Genomic DNA, 18,629 nt, shown 5'->3' with positions numbered 1-18,629 from the left:
ATGGAATAAGTTGTTATGAACAATTAAAGATGTTACAGTAACATTCAAAATTGAGTAAATACAATTGAAAATGTACGTTAAAACAACAGTAACCAAAAGTTCAAACTACATAAAATATTAATTAGGAAAAGCTGAAATGCTTGGCACTTATAACCTACACCATTACAGTGACTTGTTTTTAAATAATGGTTCAATTTACTTAATATTTTAAAGTTAACTTAAGCAAAAACTTTAATTAGAATTAAATGTTTATACACACACACACACACACACACACACACACACACACACACACACACACACACACACACACACACACACACACAGGAAAAAAGAACCACGTCAGTTCAACATTGTTCACAATGATTTATTTTAACCAGCTTTTTTTTGAATCACACATTTAGCAGATTCCTTCTCTGAACACAATGAGCTGAAATCTGTTCTACATTCAGTGGATAAAACTTGGATAAAATTTCAGTCACAACAGTCTTATATAATAAAATTGCATCCAAATTGTCATGCTTGATAAACTGTAAAACTGGCATATTGATGCTAACAACAAGAAAAATGTACCTGCCATACCAAGAATAAAAGTGGCTCAAGTGAATGCAGTGCTTTACCTTTTCAGAAAAGGTCAAATGACAAACATAAAATTAAGATCCCAAAAAAAATATAAATCCTGAAAAAAAAACATTTGCACTGACAGTTTTTGAACATCTTATTTTGATTCCAAAAAATTGGGAAGATTATAACTAAAGAGTGACCAAAGAAAATCCATAATTTAAATAAAAAGGTTTCAAAAAGGATTGCGCTAAAAAAACAAAGAAAAAAAACATACAGAAGATACTCTCCCATTTACACCTTAATGTGAATCTGGAAAGTTAGTACAAAACAGTTTAGGGTACAAACATTATTTATGAACAGGAATGCCAACACTATGTAATGCCACAACTGAACCTTTTGATGAGCATTACATGTCACTTAACAAGTCTAACACTTTAAGAACAGCCCTGTGAAATTTTGTCTACAATGAACAGAGGTCATTTTTCAGTCTTTGAACCTTGACAGAAAGGTTTCCTGTATCCAGCTCCATGAACACTTTTTGAAATGCTTCAAATGTGCATTTGAGATTCTTGGGATATTTCAGATCCAGAGCATAGCACAGTCCCAAAAGATAGCAACAGGCTTTGCTCAGATTCCCAAGTTTGCCCAGAACAGTAACGCCTTCAATAACAATACCCACATCAGTAGGTTCGCCTGACCTGTCTTGATTCTGCAGCAGGTAAATCTTCATCACCTCCTCAGCCAAAGCCTCTTCAACAAAGACAGCATCAGCACTGTCCTTTAAAAAGAGAAACAACTGTTTTAAGCTCACATATTTCCAAACATTGAAACAAAGTTTCATTTGTATGACATCACTGGTACTCATAATATGTGGGCACTGTGCTCCAAAATCTTTGAGCAAATGCTATTCTTTTGTATGCTTTGAAGTGTTTTTTTTTCTTTAGAACATTATCTTAAAACTTTTCTATGATCTCACAAGCTAAAACTACTAATATTCCTAAAACAGATTTATTGCACCAACCTCAAAGGTTTTGATTAAGGCACTTGGATCCTCTCCCAGATGGTCAATGAGACATCTGATGATGACTTCTCGTTTTTTCTCGATGGAATTTCCACTCTGTAAAACAGGAAGTCTCAACTGAGGCAACATTTGCACATTTAAAACATGACTTAACATTTCTAGCTTAAACATAACTATTTTTTTCTGTTGTTGACCTGTTTTCACACCCACCATCAAGGTAAGAACACCTGTGGAGCTAAAATATTGAACAGAACCCTAAGAAAAGCCGTTTTTAGTGGAGGGCCTCTTAAGTGCTGTGTTGGAACGTTTTTGTGGTTAGAAAATGCAATCTTCCTTACCTGAAGCAGAAGATTTAACTGTGCCCTGTGGCGTTGTCCAGCAGCACCTTTCTTGGCTTGAAACAAGGACAGGAGTTTGGATGAATACAAGTCCAACGATGACATGAACTTTGGTTCAAGGTTCAGGGTCGTGATCCTATGAAACTCTGCACTGACCTGGATGGGAGAGGACAAAAAACAAAGGACAAAAAATCTGAAGGTCAAAATTCTGATTCAATTAAAAAAAAATCTTTAACTGGAACCACCATTTTTTGCAACCTGGACCTTATTTTTTAACATGCAAACGATTAATTTACTCATCCAGACATAAATCCATATAAGTGGAGTTGTTCAGTATGCAGACTAAAGCCTTAACATAAAGTATTATCTTCCACAAAGCTTCTAAATTTTATGTTATGAATTGCTTGCACTATTTCCCTGTGACATTGTATAATCTTGGAGGGAAGAGGCGGAGCCAGGTTGCCCTCTGGCTTCTTCCAGCGAGTACCTCTCTCTTAGCGGAACACCTCCTCAGCATCAGCCTTGAAAAAGGCTGACCTCCGCTGCTTTTCCTCTGGCGGGAGGAGCTAACAGGAGCGGCAATAGGATTAAGGTGTGAGGGCGAGGTCCGATGGTGAGGACCGAGGCAGCCCACGCAGACGGCATGTTGGTCATACGACATGATGTAGCCGGTCTGGCAGGATGGTCACAGACGGATGGTCTCCCTGGACATCTTCTGGCTGGCTGAAGAAAAACAGTAGAGCCGATTTCCTGGTCTCACCGTAACTTATACTAGACCAGGGTGAGGCCCACACAGCAGGTGGGCGTGGACTAAATTACTTAAGTGCTGCGTGCACAAGGGGAATACCCACTTAAAGGGCTGCGCCTATACTCAGAGCCTGGGGTTACAATACATAACCAACGTTTAAAAATATTAAATTATTCTTCACTCTTCAGTAAAATCTAGTCTGTCGTTTTGTGCTCCAAAAGCACAAAAAAAAAGTGAGACAAAGGCACTTTGCAATCAGCCCAGTCATTCTTCAGTCAGGTTACATTAGCTTAGCCTAAAACAAGTTAAGTGAATGGAAATTACTAGCATTTATTGTTCCCTAGGCTTGGGAATGGTTTCAATTAGAACCATTCTGGTTTTGATTCAGATTCCTAGCGATTCTACAGTCTTATGACAAATTAAAGCAACCTGGCTGCTGCAAGACCATCAAAATCACTAGGATGGTAGCAACATGTTTTTCCTCACTTATGATGGGGGATGTAACAGACCAAATTTTATTTACAAGTGAATATCTCTTTAAATGTTCACTTACTTGGGAGACGTCAAACAACGCCGGCCATCTGTCCTTGATGTTGCTGACACTCAGCTGTTGGCTGATAATATCATGTCTTCTATGTGCAAAGGTTTTGCACATTAAATCCTTGATGGCTGTGCTGTCTTTCTTCTTACACTCATCAATCAGTTGTAGTCGCTCCAGCTCTTGCTGTTCTTTACCATCTTGTCCTGGATAGTGTGGCAGAAACAGCACTTCTCCTTTCCGCGCCTTCTTTATGTTCTTCGCTGGAGCCTTGTCATCAGGGTGCTTGTTCTTCAGTGAGTTGCAAGTAACCTCTGGAACTCCAAGACTTCGTAACTTTGACCTGTAATTTCCCATCTTGTATTTAAGACTATACATCCATCCCATCCAGCCATTACGACTGCCTGGCTCTGTCAGACATGGGTGCTTTTTGACCAGAGCCTCTGCCACTTCTCCAATCTGAAGGCCAGTAGGGTAAGCTGTGTAGCTGTACATATAATCAGCTAATTTTTCCATTATATCTGACTTGACTGAAGTATTTTTCAGCACAGTGCCATTTTGAACAAAGACTTCATTGGCATTTTTCAGTACAGTCTCTGTTGCCACAGAGAAAAGTGGTATGACAATTTCATCTGGCCATTGAGTCTTCAGAGGACTTTGAAGAGGGGAGAGTATGACAGTGTTGTCTGAAGACAGAGATGATCCATCTGTTTGGTCCTTTGTGGTTTTATAGGTTGAAGAGCTTGAACTTTCATTCAATGAACTTACATCTGAGGGATTTTCACACTGAGGAATCAATGTAAGCACTACTGATGGAATGACCACAGCTTTGACTGTACCCCTATCTTTGATTTGGTTGGGAGAATGAAGTGTAAAGAAATCTCCAAATGAGTCATCATAATAGTGCAATGTGAAATCCTCAACTAGCCCAAATGTCTCTCTCACTGTCTCATGCAACTCCTCAACAGTCCTGGGTATTCCTGAAGAGAGCACAAGCTTCTCACTCTGTTGTCCAAAAATTACTTTCAAGGCAAAGGAGTCCATCTGCAGAAAAAAAAAAAAACACAAGAAAGAAAGAAAAAGAAAGGGGGTATCTGAGTCTTTCCCCTTACACTAACAAACAATGTGACGTTTTATTGACACCATTTGTTTGCCTTCAACACAATATGGTGTTAAGGGGTAAGTGTCACCAAGTACTCTGGGATGTATTAAGGTCATTTTCCCAGAAGGATCCAGAATAAATGCCCTAAAATGTTCATCATACCAGCTGTTGAGCAACTTCACAATGAAAAGAAATTCATTGCTTAAGACAACAATCTGTAAAATCTCCACAAAGTCGGGTAAGCCACAAGTAGATCCATGAGGCAAAACCATTCCTGAGGCATATTTAGTTCCATGATGAGTCAGAGAGTTGGTCAAATTCACATAGGCTTGTGTTGGATAAACTTCCTTGAGGCACTGCTGTATTTCTACATCAAGCAGTTCCAATGGAAGAGATGATACTTTAGTGACACACACTGATGGCTTCAATGCATTACCATCTGAATAGTATGCCATCATCATCTGGTGCTTTGAGGCAAGTGACAATAGTACATTTCTGAAGCTGTTTGTGTGTTTAACAACCTTCTTAAAGAAACTATGTTTAGCCTCAAAGCGCATAGTCCAGAGGCCTACTAATGGACCAAATCCTCTGATCAAGTCAGGATAATGCTCCAAAAAATGGTGTTTTGGAGTTAGTTTTTGCTCTGGGAAAACCTCCAATAGCCTGTTGCGATGTTCAGATATAAGTGTGTCCAAGTAGCAAATACTTTCCTCTCTGTGAATAGGGGACACAACAAGTTCAGTTATATCTTTTAGAGTCATAAGAACTTGCCATGCTTCATCATTTTTGGGAATCTTTTCCCCAATAATAAAAGGTAAAAGTCTCAATAATGTCCAATTTTCATGTGCGTTGCCACCAATGCTTTTGCGAGTGGAAAAATTTAGGGGGATGATTTGGGGGCGATCTGTTTTATCGGTCCATTTGTAAGGAAATTCTGTTATGAACTTATTGAGTTCAGTTAAGGAAAAGTAACGTTTACGGATAAACACATGAAGGCATAATGCTAATTCTAGTGGAATTATGCCTTCAAAAAGGTCGTGCAAAAGATCTGGAGGATACCCTGTGACAAAATGGAAATATTTTAATTTCCCTGTTAATGGACAACCTTTCTTCACACCACAACAATGAACCGAGGAGGAATTTTCCTTTATGGTTTGGACATGTAGATCATAGTTCTCTTTCGTTCTTGGTGGAAAAGCTCCTGAACGAACTTCTTTTTGCTGAAAGTCTGAATGGTCTCCAAGGCAAAATCTACAGATGTAATGTCCAGAAAAGCTTTCCACGAGTCCACTAAGAGAATGAGCGCCAAGATTGTCAGCACAAACACAAAAAACAGTGCCCCTGATATATCTACCAAGCTGTGAACAAAAAATCCCGTCTCTCTCTAATGTTATGAGATCCTTTAAAAGTGGCTCGAGAACAGTTTCATAGCTAAAAGTTTTAACATCACTTGCCTTACACAGGAGAGCCAATTGAATTGATGTTAGCTGTGATCTCAGTTCAGTTGGTATATCAGCAAGTACCCAGTACACAGCTGTGACTTTGTGTTTTTTTCTTGAAGTCCCAAGTGGATTACAAATTTCAAAGTCATCCACATAGAGAACAAGGGAAATACTTAAGTCCTCAATAGCACAAAGTTGGTTTTGCTTGAAATATTGTCCATCGTGGAAAGATGATAACTGTGAAGTGTTCAAATGTCTAGTTAATATCCTGTTAACATCTTCTTTACTCAGTAACAGCTGCAAGGACTGAAGAATAGGCACATACTGGAAAGTGGAATTATTTTCTGGATCCAAACAGTATTCTACTGGTTCAATAACACAGAAGTTTTCCTTGAAATATTTCTGTCTCTTATATCTTGAAGCAAAGGGACCATCAGGACTAAGGGCTGCACATAAAGGACTACAGTGACATATTTTTTCAGCCAATTCACTGACAAAAGACTGATCAATATTACAGTTATTCTTAATAAGAATATCACTTATTGACTTTGGAATATACTGAAGTGATAATGTGCAGATATAATTGAGCTGTTCCACCAAGTCATCCACACATTTACCAGAAACATTATAGATGCTTTCCAGTTTTAACAAGAGCACACCAATATTTTTCAAAATTTCATTTGTTGTTTCCCTTTCACAACCAAGTTCAATAGTGACATCCAAGTCCTCCTGATCTTCTAATTCCAGTGCTGGTAAGAATATTTCATTAGATGTACTGACAGTTTGCTTTGAAATCAAGTTAGTTTTAAAGTGCTTCCATGAACAAAATCTGTGCTTTCGACTTCTGTGAGTTGCATAAGTCCCACAAATGTTTGTCTTAAACTCACAACCATCAAAAACACACTCTATGGTTTCATGGCTTTTCAAATGGGAATTTAGATGTTGAAAATAGTCTTTTGTGTTTGGGTAAAAAGAGTCACAGAGTTTACATCTAATAGTTGGAAGGACCTCACACTCTTCTGTTTCATGCGAACTGTGAGACCTAGACAAGTGTGAGCGTAAGGCACCCCATGTCTTAAAAGAGCAAGGACAATTCAAATGAAGACAGGGTATGGAATAGCCATGACCAAATGTACCATGTTTCACTCGATAATGTTTGAGTAGTGACACTTTTGATGACTCCTCATGTTTGCAGAGTTTACACTGCCATCTCATCACCCGTGACCTAAAAAATTGTGAGAAAATATGTCTCACAGTATGAAGATGACAGAATGGTGTATAACCATATTTACACAGTTTTTGTATGATTAACTGATTGAATAACCAATACTCACTACCAATTCAGGTGGAGGATACAACTTACAAATAAGTCAACATGGAACAAAGTACAATGAAATAATCTGAATCACATCACCACGCTGTATAAATAAAAAGATAGTGACACTAGATGACAGACCATGAACTCATCAATATATTTACCGAACTGAAAAATTCTCAAAATTTAGATTTGGCATTTGTATGACTAAAATAACCCACCACAAAACCAGTATAAATATTTAGGTGGTATCAACATCCAATACTCAGCTTGTATAAAACAATATCATATCATTCCAAAATTTAACACATCAAGTCCTCTGAGTAAAATTACCTGCTTTACTTTGTAGTTGATGCAGATTTTTTTCTCCTGGTGGTGAAGATGGGGCTGAAAATATACAAATCAAAACTTTATCATTACAAAACATGTCACTGAGAATCTGCCATAACATCAATCTCTTATAAGAAATTTTAGCTTGGATTGAAATAAACATGTATTGATGTAAATTGGGAGTAACTATACTGGAAATGATGGTACTTTTGTCTTGACCCAAAGGACCAAAGCTTTTTTTTTTTCATTACTTTCTGGGATCTGAAAAGAAGTAGGGCCCCGAGTCTAAATTTACTTAAGGCCCCATAGTACTTAGGACCGGCCCTGGATGAGGTAATCTGCTGACCCGCGGTCCTCTCAGCGTTCTCTCAAAAACTGACCCTGTTCGGGACAAAGTTGAAAGCAGCGTCTTATATGCTCTAAAAGACCCCACATAGAACAAGAAAGCTAAGCAGCATGGTTGCTGCTATGAACTGTTCCGCGGGCAGGTCTTCTTAGTTACCAAAGCCATTGGTAATGTCTGTTCATCTCCTCCTGAACAACCTGACTGAGTGAGTCAGGCCGCGTGACTACCGCAGCTCCTGCACCGCGACTCAGCAGGGCCATTTTCTAGAAATGTCTGAGCACACCTGCTTTCACGTGGTTCCTAAAATGCCCCCGATTAAACGGTCAGGTCGCTGGTACCGGGACATTCCGGTAAAATTACCCGGAACGCAGACAGCGACTCAGAACGTAAAAGGATGAAAGGGCGCGGTTTCCAGCCGCCTTGACTGGAAGACGGGTCAAAAACTTAAATTAACGTGCACAAACACGCTGTGAATAGTGAGCCACCATGACAAACGCTTTCTTCAGAACATGTTATAAAAGAACAGCTAAAGTAAGAATTGGTCACTTACCTGAAAACGTTAACAAGCCTGCAGTGGACGTGTGTCCGTCTCTTTCAACGTGCAGAAAATCTCCCATGAGGCCATGCTCCTCGCGCGCGTTACATGCCAAAGGTCATTAGTCTTACTCAAAGTTTTATGTTAGTATTGGGGGACAAAATTATATTGATTTTGAACCATTAATAATTAAAGTTCAAGACAATGATAAGTATGAATACCAGTGTCTCAGTTATTTTGAGTACTTTATCTGAGATATATTGAGTAGATTTAAATAATGCACCCTGTGATTCAAATACAGAATTATTTCTTTTAAATAAACTTGAACAAAAAAGCTCAGTTCAACTGAAAAACTGGTGTTGAAATTTTAAACATTCTTTTCAGTATTTTCAACTCAAGATAACACTTTTGTGATTTTTAAAGATTTAATCAAGGTAATCTAACTTAGAACTATAATGAAATTTACTAAGCCCCTGAATAATTTTTTAGGGTGTAGCTACTTTCTGTAGAACTTTCTTCTAGATATTTCCTGCTAATTAGCAACAAAACAGCCATTTTCACTCCGAACTGTTCTTTGGTTTGACGTTGTTTCAGCTGTCATCAAGGATATAAATGTTACAGACAGTTTAAATGTTACAGGTGGGAAGCTCACCTTGCGAGATGGCTAACTCTCATGCTGAAAACCTGGGTTCGATTCTGGATGTGAACATAGTTTATTGGGAGTTTCTTTTTTACATTAATGATTTTTTTTTTTACAGTAAGATGCCCAAATTTTTATTTGAGACTCGCCGAACGGCATTGAATTCACAGATAAAAAAGATGTGGGTTCAACTTTCATTTTGGAACAATTTTTCAAGCAAGGGAAGGGAATGATCTGAGCATGCAGGAGGACTGACCTATCATAAACCTTTGTCGGCTGTGCTGAAGAGAAAGCTACAGAACCACATTATTTAATTAATTAGCTGTGTGTTCTCCTGTCCTCTGTCCTCCGGACTACACACACACACACACACACACACACACACACACACACACACACACACACACACACACACACACACACACACACACACACACGACTGTCTCAGCTGTTATTTTCGTTAAGGAGTGTGCACGTACAGCATGCGTGCCTCGTGCACGAGCCTACTATTGAAGCTGCCGTTACGCTTTTGGCCTGAGGGGGCAATCATGAGCATAAAAATTCAAAACTCCATAAAGTCCCTTTAATGTGAATGATTTGTTGTACTAGATCAGAATCTAGACCATCTTTTCACTTCATCTACAGGACGGCTCGGCAGGCTAGCGGGCCTTTGTTTACAGAAAATCGTGAATTGAACTGAAAATCGCAATTTCTGCTGGAAAAATTGCAATTTAATCTTTTCCTAAAATCGTTCAGCCCTATAGGCAGCTCAAAAATAACCAATCAGAAAAAAAGACGGGAATGCCGACTGTACCGCGCAACGCTGTTGTTTTATAGCTGTAGTCAAAGATGGCGTCTGGCGACGGTGCCAACATCTTTCTTTGGAAGAAAGGCTTTTAGCGCGTCTACTTGTTGTTTTAAAGACGTGGCCGAGTCTTTTAGACCAGAGGAAAGAGCCGCAGCGAACTCCGCTTCAGTCGCCATGTTTATGACTAACTCGGCGTCATGGTGAGTGACGTACGCTGCTCAGCGCTGACTGGCTCGGCCAGGCTGATTTTCACACCTATAATTCTACGTGACGCGTTTTACTGTCTGATGAAGTAAAGTTACTCCCAGTCTTCATTCGTCTCGTGTCCAGGTGTCCAACGCTGTCTCCTCCCAGTTGAGCTGAAACTTTTTAATGAAGTTTTATTTTTATTCCTGTAAAACAAAAAGTTTTAAAAGGGAATTTCTATTCTTCTTTTAATCTCTCCGGGCTCGACTCTAATCTGAACAAACCGTCCTCCTGTCGGAACTAACTGTGTGAGCTGTGTGGTTCTGATGTTTGACCCGGTATCGTTTAGTCCTGCTGTGACCCAAAGCTAACATCTCACCAGCCTTCAGGATCAGCCTAGAAACGCCGCGTCGTGTTTTTGATTAGATTACTTCCTTAAGTGGAGGATCCAGAGCGGTTTTAAACACAACGTCGTGGTTTAAATTCCTTAAAACGGGAATGGGACCAGTTATTGTTAGAGATCCATAAACACGCTTCTGTGCTCCTGATTTCTACCCTCAGAGTTAATAACACACACACACACACACACACACACACACACACACACACACACACACACACACACACACACACACACACACACACACACACACACACACACACCTAGTTTAGTCATTAACACCAGAAGGATTTCAGGCGGAGCTGAGACCAAAGAAGAGAACAAGCGGAGGCCGGTTCTGATCTCCTGTGTCGCTGCTGGAGGAGGTCCAGCATACATCCTCTGGCAGCGACCTCCTCTTGGTGAGGTCTGAACATCGGACCAGAACCCGCTGAGGGTCTGTCTCGTTTACGGCTCTGCTGGTTCTGAGTTGGAGGCGTTGTCGGACTGCCGTCTGCCTGCTCCGTTTCATATTAGTTTACTGTGGTAAACTTTATGAGTTTACGGTGATCTTTTGGTGATCAGACACAAGGAAAGTGTTTGGGATTCAGTTGGAATATTTGGATCAGGACTTAAGTCCGGAACTGTGCTGATCTGGACCGGTTCTGTTTGGAAAAGTCTCGTTGCTTAGAATGAAGTGGTGTTTCCTACAGTTTAAGGTCAAATCCACCAAACACCAGTGAGGTGTGTTTGATTTGTCCCCTCTCACACTCGCCCTTCCCCCATCCGTGGAATTTTGTTCCCAGGCTGCCCAGCATTCCTGCCTGCTGCATCATGGGACCTTTGTGGGTTTTGTTTGACCACAGCTCTGCTGGTGGGAGATACCACAGGTAGTTGTTGTGGCTCTGAGATAAGATCCATCCATCAGGACCCCACCCGTGGTCCTGGTTCTGCTGTTTTCCCACCCAGTGTGCATCAGAAAACCAAACGATTACCCTAAATCCACCAGCGTAGTTTTTTCAAAAGCATGTAAACGTGTTATTCTTGCTGAGGCACCCAGATAATGTGGGAGGAAACCAACTTCAGCTGCACCTGAGCTGATACAGGAAGTGACGAGACCTGATAAAAATCATCACCACAAAGTAACACGTGTAACGCCGTCCAACAGTACAAAACCAGCTGTGCTGCAGCGTTGTTCATCCCTTGGGCCGTTGTGCATACCCTGTGTTACTTTATCTGCTTCACTCTCGCCAGCTCTAGCTTACTAACTGTGCTGCTGTAAGCTAGCTGGAAGGATGCTGACACAAAAGGCCATGTCGCCACCTACTGTACCGTTAGATTTCTAACGTACATGTAAACTAGGATGTTGGCTCCCAGTTTATTACTTCAGATCAGCTGTTCCCAAACGTATTTAGCCACGCACCCCTTCTATGTCCCGGCCATGTTGGCGTGCCCCCTTCCCCCACACCTTAAAGAAAAGCCACAAGCCTTTTGGTTGGTGTTGAAAGGCAGTTGAAATGTATTTGTGTTAAAGGTGGCATGTTTAATCATCCTCAAGTGAAAAAAAGCACATCTAATGAAATGATCATGATCACAAAAATTCATCTGAAACTCGGTAACAGCGTTATGGCAGGCTCCGGGTCAGAGGCAGGTAGCAGGACCTGGCGATTAACCGGTTAACTATGTACATCCCTACTTATTTCTGATTCTAATGGGTCACTGAGTGTCTCATTCAGGCTGAACATGAAAATGGTCTCCTACACCTATCTCCTGCATTAGCTTCTGATAGAAACTAAACTATATATATATATATATATATATATATATATATATATATATATATATATATATATACTGGATGATTCGTGTCCATAGGCTCGTATTATAAGTTTTAAATCTGAAATGGGAGGTGTCGTCAAGCCCAGATAATTCCATAAAAGGGAAAATAGGTTGAGCTGAGGGTGGGGCTGTTGACAACACCCGTCGAACTGAAGCGATGTAGCTACAAGCTAGCCCAAAGCTAACGCGGAGGTGGGAGCTAAGCTGACGGAGGTAGCTACCTAGCTACGACCGGAGTTAACTGTGTACAAAACCAGAGCTTCTGAGTCAGAGATACGCCGAGCTGCCGCTGAGGGGAGGGAGTCCATACCGATAGTGGGAACCCAGCTCCACCAACACGTTATATTTCAACCCATTTTCTAAAGTGCAGCATTATGTTAAATGCACTGGGTTTTACCCTATTACATTTAAATTTCATGGTTAAACAGTACATGTTAAAATCTAAGCTCAGCTCGGCAGTGACCTAAAATACATAAATATAATTTTACTTACCGAAAACAATGAAGTGGAGACTCCTTGGACGCTCTATTAGTGCAATTAATGCCACATTGAGTCATTTAGTCCAACAATTGCACAAAAAATATCCAAACAAGAATACACAAACACAGAGACTCAAAATCCCGGAACAGTTTCCAGGCCAGACCGAGGCTCTACTGAGGCTTTTCCCCGGAGCTAGCTCTGTGGTCACGTGGGTCTGATGCTCATTAATTATACAGAATTTTAGGCTTTTAATACACTTAAACAGAAGAGTGAAAAACATTCACCCCCCTCAGAGTTGTCATCAGTGTAAACTAGATCATTTAAACCAAAAACATGTTCTGGTACCAGGCTGTAAACATGTTTATTTCTGCTGTGAAATTGGTATTTTTAACATGGGAGTCAATGAGGATTTGGCTGCTTCTGACACCAGCCCCTAGTGGATGAGGGTGGAACTGCAATTTGAACATTTTAGGTGGTTGCTCGAGACTCTTGAACTCTGACCTCAGCATCATTCAGGTAGGAAACGTCTCCCAACTCAAGAGATGAGCCAAAGTGTTGCTGATCCATAACAGACATTAGAGCAGCATCTGGACTGGGACTGTCGTCATCAAACCAGGACCAGTGTTCCCAGAATGTCTCCAAGCATAGTCTATGATCCCCAGTTCTCCCTCTCTGGAGTCTCAGGGTCTCTCGCCCACATTATATTAAAAAGAAAAAAACAGATTAGGACACATTCTTATTTTAGAGTTCATGTATTCATTATTTAACCAGGTGAGAACCCCAGAGGGAGTGTCTAAAACGTAGAAAGACTACCGTGGTGACCATACACCTGGCTGCTGCTGTTTACACACCGCAGGTGTGATCACCTGCTCCTGTAAAGCGGTTTAGATCATCTGGCTGGACGATATGCTGGTTTGTTTGTTCCTCCGCTCAGAGAAGCTAAAACTGTAAACAACATCAGTGACGCCCTTCTCTCTCTACAGGTGAGGGTGTCATGGCCGCCTTCTTTACTGAGTTTCCCTCCTAGAACTCCTAATTATCCTGACTTTACAAAAGCTGAACTGTTCAGGAGATAAGAAAACAAAGTGTGGGTGCGGCATGACAACCTCCCATCTGAACGGCCATGTTGCCAGTGAGGGAGGAGGAGGACGGGGAGGAAACGACGAGCTGAGAGGAGGACAGCAGCACAGAGAAATGGCCGTGGACTGTCCGGGAGACCTCGGGAGTCGAACGCTGCCGGTCCGACGGTCTGCACAGCTGGAGAGGATACGACAACACCAGGTACCTTCACACACCTGTTACCTGGTTAATCGGCTGCACGGAGTTAAGTCTCTAAATGTTTGGGTTCATGAAGCTGTTTAGATTTTTCACATTTTGGTTTGGAAGTGATGCAGAACTTCTGTCCTGGTCTCCAAACACCTGAGTCCATTAATGAACAACTGGTTCTGGATCAGAACTCGGTGTATCCGAGCCTGGTACCTGGTACCTGTGTGAGGAGGCACTGACCTGAGGACTGATATTTTAAAATAACTGAATCATCTTTACGAAGCTTTTATTGTAGTTTCCTCGGTAGTGACGCCTACTGCTCAGGTGGAGTATTACGGGCAGTGAATCACCTGTCTAACAGGTAATGATGATGTCATAACAGATGGAGACGACCAGTTGGACACCTTTAGTTAACCACATTCAGATTAAGAACAGTCTTCATCACCACAGTGATGTCATTGATCTTCAGAGGAACCCTTGGAAGGATGCAGAAATTCCTGAAGTCTGCCTTTCAGGAGCTTGTTGTAACCTTTGGAATTCATTTACTAACATAAGAGGTGGTTGTGGGTTCAAATCCCAGTAGATCAGACCATTCTGGTACCAACAAGCATCCTGAACCCTTACATCTCTGTCCTGATGCTCAGCTCGAGCTTCAGCAGCGTCTAATTGGCTGATGGGACATTATTGTTAATAGCAAGTTGAGCGGGTGTACCTAATAAAGTGGCTGGTGTGTGTAGGCTGTAAGCAGGGGAAATTTGAATCTTTGATCTGCTGATTTCTGTGTCGTAGGAGGATCTTCGGCGGCGTAGAGAAGAGGAGGGTCGGCAGCTGGATCTGAACGCCTCGCTCCGACTCAGGAAGCTCTCTCAGAATCCCAACATTGGGATCGACAACCCCACATTCCTTCAAGACTCACACATACCACAGCAGCCGGCGCTCGGCGGCCAACACACTCAAGCACTGCTGGGTAAAACACACACACACGCACGCACACACACACACACAGTGGGTACAACAGCAGGGTGTTGTTGCGAACATCTGAGGGTGGAATGAGGCTGAAGTGCAAAACAAATTTCAATAATAGGAGGGATGTGCGAAGAAAAGGAGAGGGAGGAAGAAATGTGTCCTGTCAGGATGGGAATTCCTCAGGGAGGGTGGGAGAGCGGCACACGAGAGGCTCCAGAGGGCGACTTAATTAAAACTCTGTCACACACACACACACACACACACACACACACACACACACACACACACACACACACACACACACACACACACACACACACACACACACACACACACACACACACACACACACACACACACACACACACGTACACACACACACACACACACGTACATACATACACGTGTACACACACACACACACACACACGCATACATACATGTGTACATACATACATGTACACACACACACACACACACACACACACACACACACACACACACACACACACACGAGTACGCATACATACATGTGTACATACATACATGTACACACACACACACACACACACACACACACACACACACACACACACACACGTACACACACACGAGTACACACACACGAGTACGCACACATACATACATGTGTACACACATACATACATACATGTACACACACACACACGAGTACACACACACATGCATACATGTACACACACACACACACACACACGAGTACACACACACGAGTACGCATACATACATGTGTACATACATACATGTACACACACACACACACACACACACACACACACGTACACACACACACGAGTACACACACACGAGTACACACACACGAGTACGCACACATACATACATGTGTACACACATACATACATACATGTACACACACACACACGAGTACACACATACACACATACACACACACACACACACACACACACACACACACACACACACGCACACACGTACACACATTCCAGGTCCTTGCCAGCGGGTCAGATGTGCGGTGTGTGTTGGTATGGTGGTGTGTGGGGTAGACCGACTTATCAGGCCAATATTTACTTATCTTTGTACATCGGCCGATATTTGTCCTGCGTGAAGCCGATTTAAAGTCGGGCGTATGCTCGGGCAGCACGGTGCTGTAGCAGAATAGTATGTACCGTGTGTCGTGTCATGTGACTGAAACAAAGCAACTGGAGGGGGCAGGGGACAAAGTTCAGATTTAACCGTTAGTTAAGTTCAGAGTTCAAATGCCGATGCTATCGGTGACATTTTAGCATGAAAATAAGATGAAAAATGTCTAGATGTCATCCAGGGACATCGGTCCATAAAATCAACAGTACATATCGGCTGACCAGGTCTCCTGCACATCGGTATCGGCAATAGAAAACCAATATCAGTCTATCCTCTAGTTCTGTGTGTTATTGTGTGTGTGTGTTATTGTGTGTGTGTGTGTGTGTGTTATTGTGTGTGTGTGTGTTATTGTGTGTGTGTGTGTTATTGTGTGTGTGTGTTATTGTGTGTGTGTGTGTGTTATTGTGTGTGTGTGATGTGTGCGCAGGGCTGGAGGAGCTGCTGTTTTCTCTGAAGCAGGTGCGAGGCCTCCTGCCGGACCAGCAGAGTCAGAATGACGTGGAGCTGGTTCTCTCTCTGCTCAACAAGGTAAATCCACACGGAATGGGCCTCGCTTCTTCTTGGTTCTGGTCTCTTTACCTAGAACGACCTACCTAGTGCCTGTCTCGATGATCTGTGTGTGGGGGGTGTTGCAGGTTTGAGCCCCATCTCACAGTTTTTGTGTCCTTGAGCAAGACGCTTCACCCTCCCTGCCTGCTCATTGAGGTTTGAGGGACTGGTGGTACTGTGTACAGCAGCTCATCACCACCTGTGTGTGTGTGCGCGCGTGTGTGTTAGGGTAACATTACTCTTCCATGCGTCTCCCAGCAGGTGGAGTGAAGGAGGAGGTCGGAGCGACTGGATGACGGTCCATTTTTTACCCAGGATGAACACATCTCCCGATGATGATCTCAGTGGTTCGGATTGTTGCTTAGAGTCCTCCAGCTGCTCTGAGCTCCTCCTTCACTCCACCTGTCCGATTCCCTCCTGCATGCCGCGCTGCTTTGTCCTCTCTGACCGCTTTGTGCGAGCCAGCTTGGTCCATCCTTAACTAAACTTAACCCAGCCTGGATTCAAACCCAGGTCAGGTGCCTTACTAGTGTCCCTTTCCTTGGCTCCGCCCACAATCCAGAGGCAATTTTTTAATGAGCTATTGCTGTAATTTAGAAATGAAGTACTAGAGAACTGCACAGGCTTTGTGAATTTGGCTAAAACGGCATAATCTTAGTTCAAAGACCACTGAGAGCTATTTAAAATGGCTACAAAAGATTCTTAGAGTGGGACTTTAGAGTTTCAGAAAATTCATTTCATCATAAATTGTTTCTTATTGGAAAATATGATTTTTTTTTCTAGAAAGTTTGAGATATTCATGCTTTGGAGAAAGTTCTGACAGCATCTCAGATTTTCTTGGATCTTCACACAAACGTTTACCTGATCCTGTTTGTCTGGACTCAAGTTGGTTGGATTTAACCAAACATCCTGTTCTCTCTCCTCCTGCAGTCTGATTTCCAGTCGGCGCTGAAGATCCATAATGCCGTGGCCTCGAGCATGAACCGACCATCTCCTCCATTCCCACATACGCAGCATGCACTCCCGCTGGCCATGGAGGTGACTCCACAATTCCACATTTACCCTGTTTCAGATGTGGCTCTGATGCTGAAACGTTTCACCTGAATCCACCAGAACTGGGTTTAAGCTCGAACCCAGATCGGTGCTTCTGTTCCTGCCACAGGGTTCAGTTTGTTCATGGCTCATTTCAGAGGAATCTCATTATGAGCAGCACATTACTTCTGCTCCAAGTTTCCCCACCACACCACCCGTCCTGCAACAACAAGAGGCTGCAGTCACACAAACACACTGTTTTGTCCTCATAATGACGTGGAAACATTCTGAGATAAAAACTGGCAGGAGGAATCCAGTATGCCAGCACATCACTAGTACACCAGCTCATCACTAGTACACCAGCTCATCACTAGTACACCAGTATATCACTAGTACACCAGCTCATCACTAGTACACCAGTATATCACTAGTACACCAGCTCATCACTAGTACACCAGCTCATCACTAGTACACCAGCTCATCACTAGTACACCAGCTCATCACTAGTACACCAGCTCATCACTAGTACACCAGCTCATCACTAGTACACCAGCTCATCACTAGTACACCAGTATATCACTAGTACACCAGCGCATCACTAGTACACCAGCGCATCACTAGTACACCAGCGCATCACTAGTACACCAGCGCATCACTAGTACACCAGTATATCACTAGTACACCAGTATATCACTAGTACACCAGTATATCACTAGTACACCAGCGCATCACTAGTACACCAGCGCATCACTAGTACACCAGCGCATCACTAGTACACCAGCGCATCACTAGTACACCAGCGCATCACTAGTACACCAGTATATCACTAGTACACCAGTGCATCACTAGTACACCAGTATATCACTAGTACACCAGTATATCACTAGTACACCAGTATATCACTAGTACACCAGCATATCACTAGTACACCAGCGCTATCATCAGTTCTGATTCAGCTGCTGGAAACCTCTCATATGTGACCTGTTTTAGATCATCTCAGAGTTTTGGTTTGATAAAGATGTGATTCTGATCCTGCAGCAGGAT

At 42.4% G+C, this 18,629-nt stretch overlaps 2 protein-coding genes across 2 annotated transcripts in view; one reads left to right on the top strand and one right to left on the bottom strand.

The window, feature by feature from the left end:
* The window catches only part of pals1a (protein associated with LIN7 1, MAGUK p55 family member a), a 38,206-nt gene that overhangs the window by 10,020 nt on the left and 9,557 nt on the right, over nucleotides 1-18,629 (top strand). The window contains exons 2-5 of the mRNA XM_070546885.1: nucleotides 13,595-13,892; nucleotides 14,667-14,844; nucleotides 16,432-16,532; nucleotides 17,484-17,591. Coding sequence (XP_070402986.1) covers nucleotides 13,710-13,892; nucleotides 14,667-14,844; nucleotides 16,432-16,532; nucleotides 17,484-17,591 — 570 coding nt within the window. The 5' untranslated portion in view covers nucleotides 13,595-13,709. The remainder of the gene's footprint in view (nucleotides 1-13,594; nucleotides 13,893-14,666; nucleotides 14,845-16,431; nucleotides 16,533-17,483; nucleotides 17,592-18,629) is intronic.
* LOC139063946 (uncharacterized) lies at nucleotides 346-9,084 on the bottom strand. Its single transcript, XM_070547199.1, has 3 exons — nucleotides 3,225-9,084; nucleotides 1,586-2,079; nucleotides 346-1,342 (listed from the first exon to the last, which is right to left on the bottom strand). The coding sequence occupies exons 1-2, from the start codon at nucleotides 4,251-4,253 to the stop codon at nucleotides 1,798-1,800; spliced, it is 1,311 nt and encodes a 436-aa protein (XP_070403300.1). The 5' UTR covers nucleotides 4,254-9,084; the 3' UTR covers nucleotides 346-1,342; nucleotides 1,586-1,797.

The sequence above is a fragment of the Nothobranchius furzeri genome, chromosome 18 (assembly GCF_043380555.1).
Source record: "Nothobranchius furzeri strain GRZ-AD chromosome 18, NfurGRZ-RIMD1, whole genome shotgun sequence".
In the NCBI taxonomy this organism is placed as follows: Eukaryota; Metazoa; Chordata; class Actinopteri; order Cyprinodontiformes; family Nothobranchiidae; genus Nothobranchius; species Nothobranchius furzeri.
Note: the sequence above shows the minus strand (reverse complement) of the source record. Positions and strands in the feature narration are given on the sequence as shown.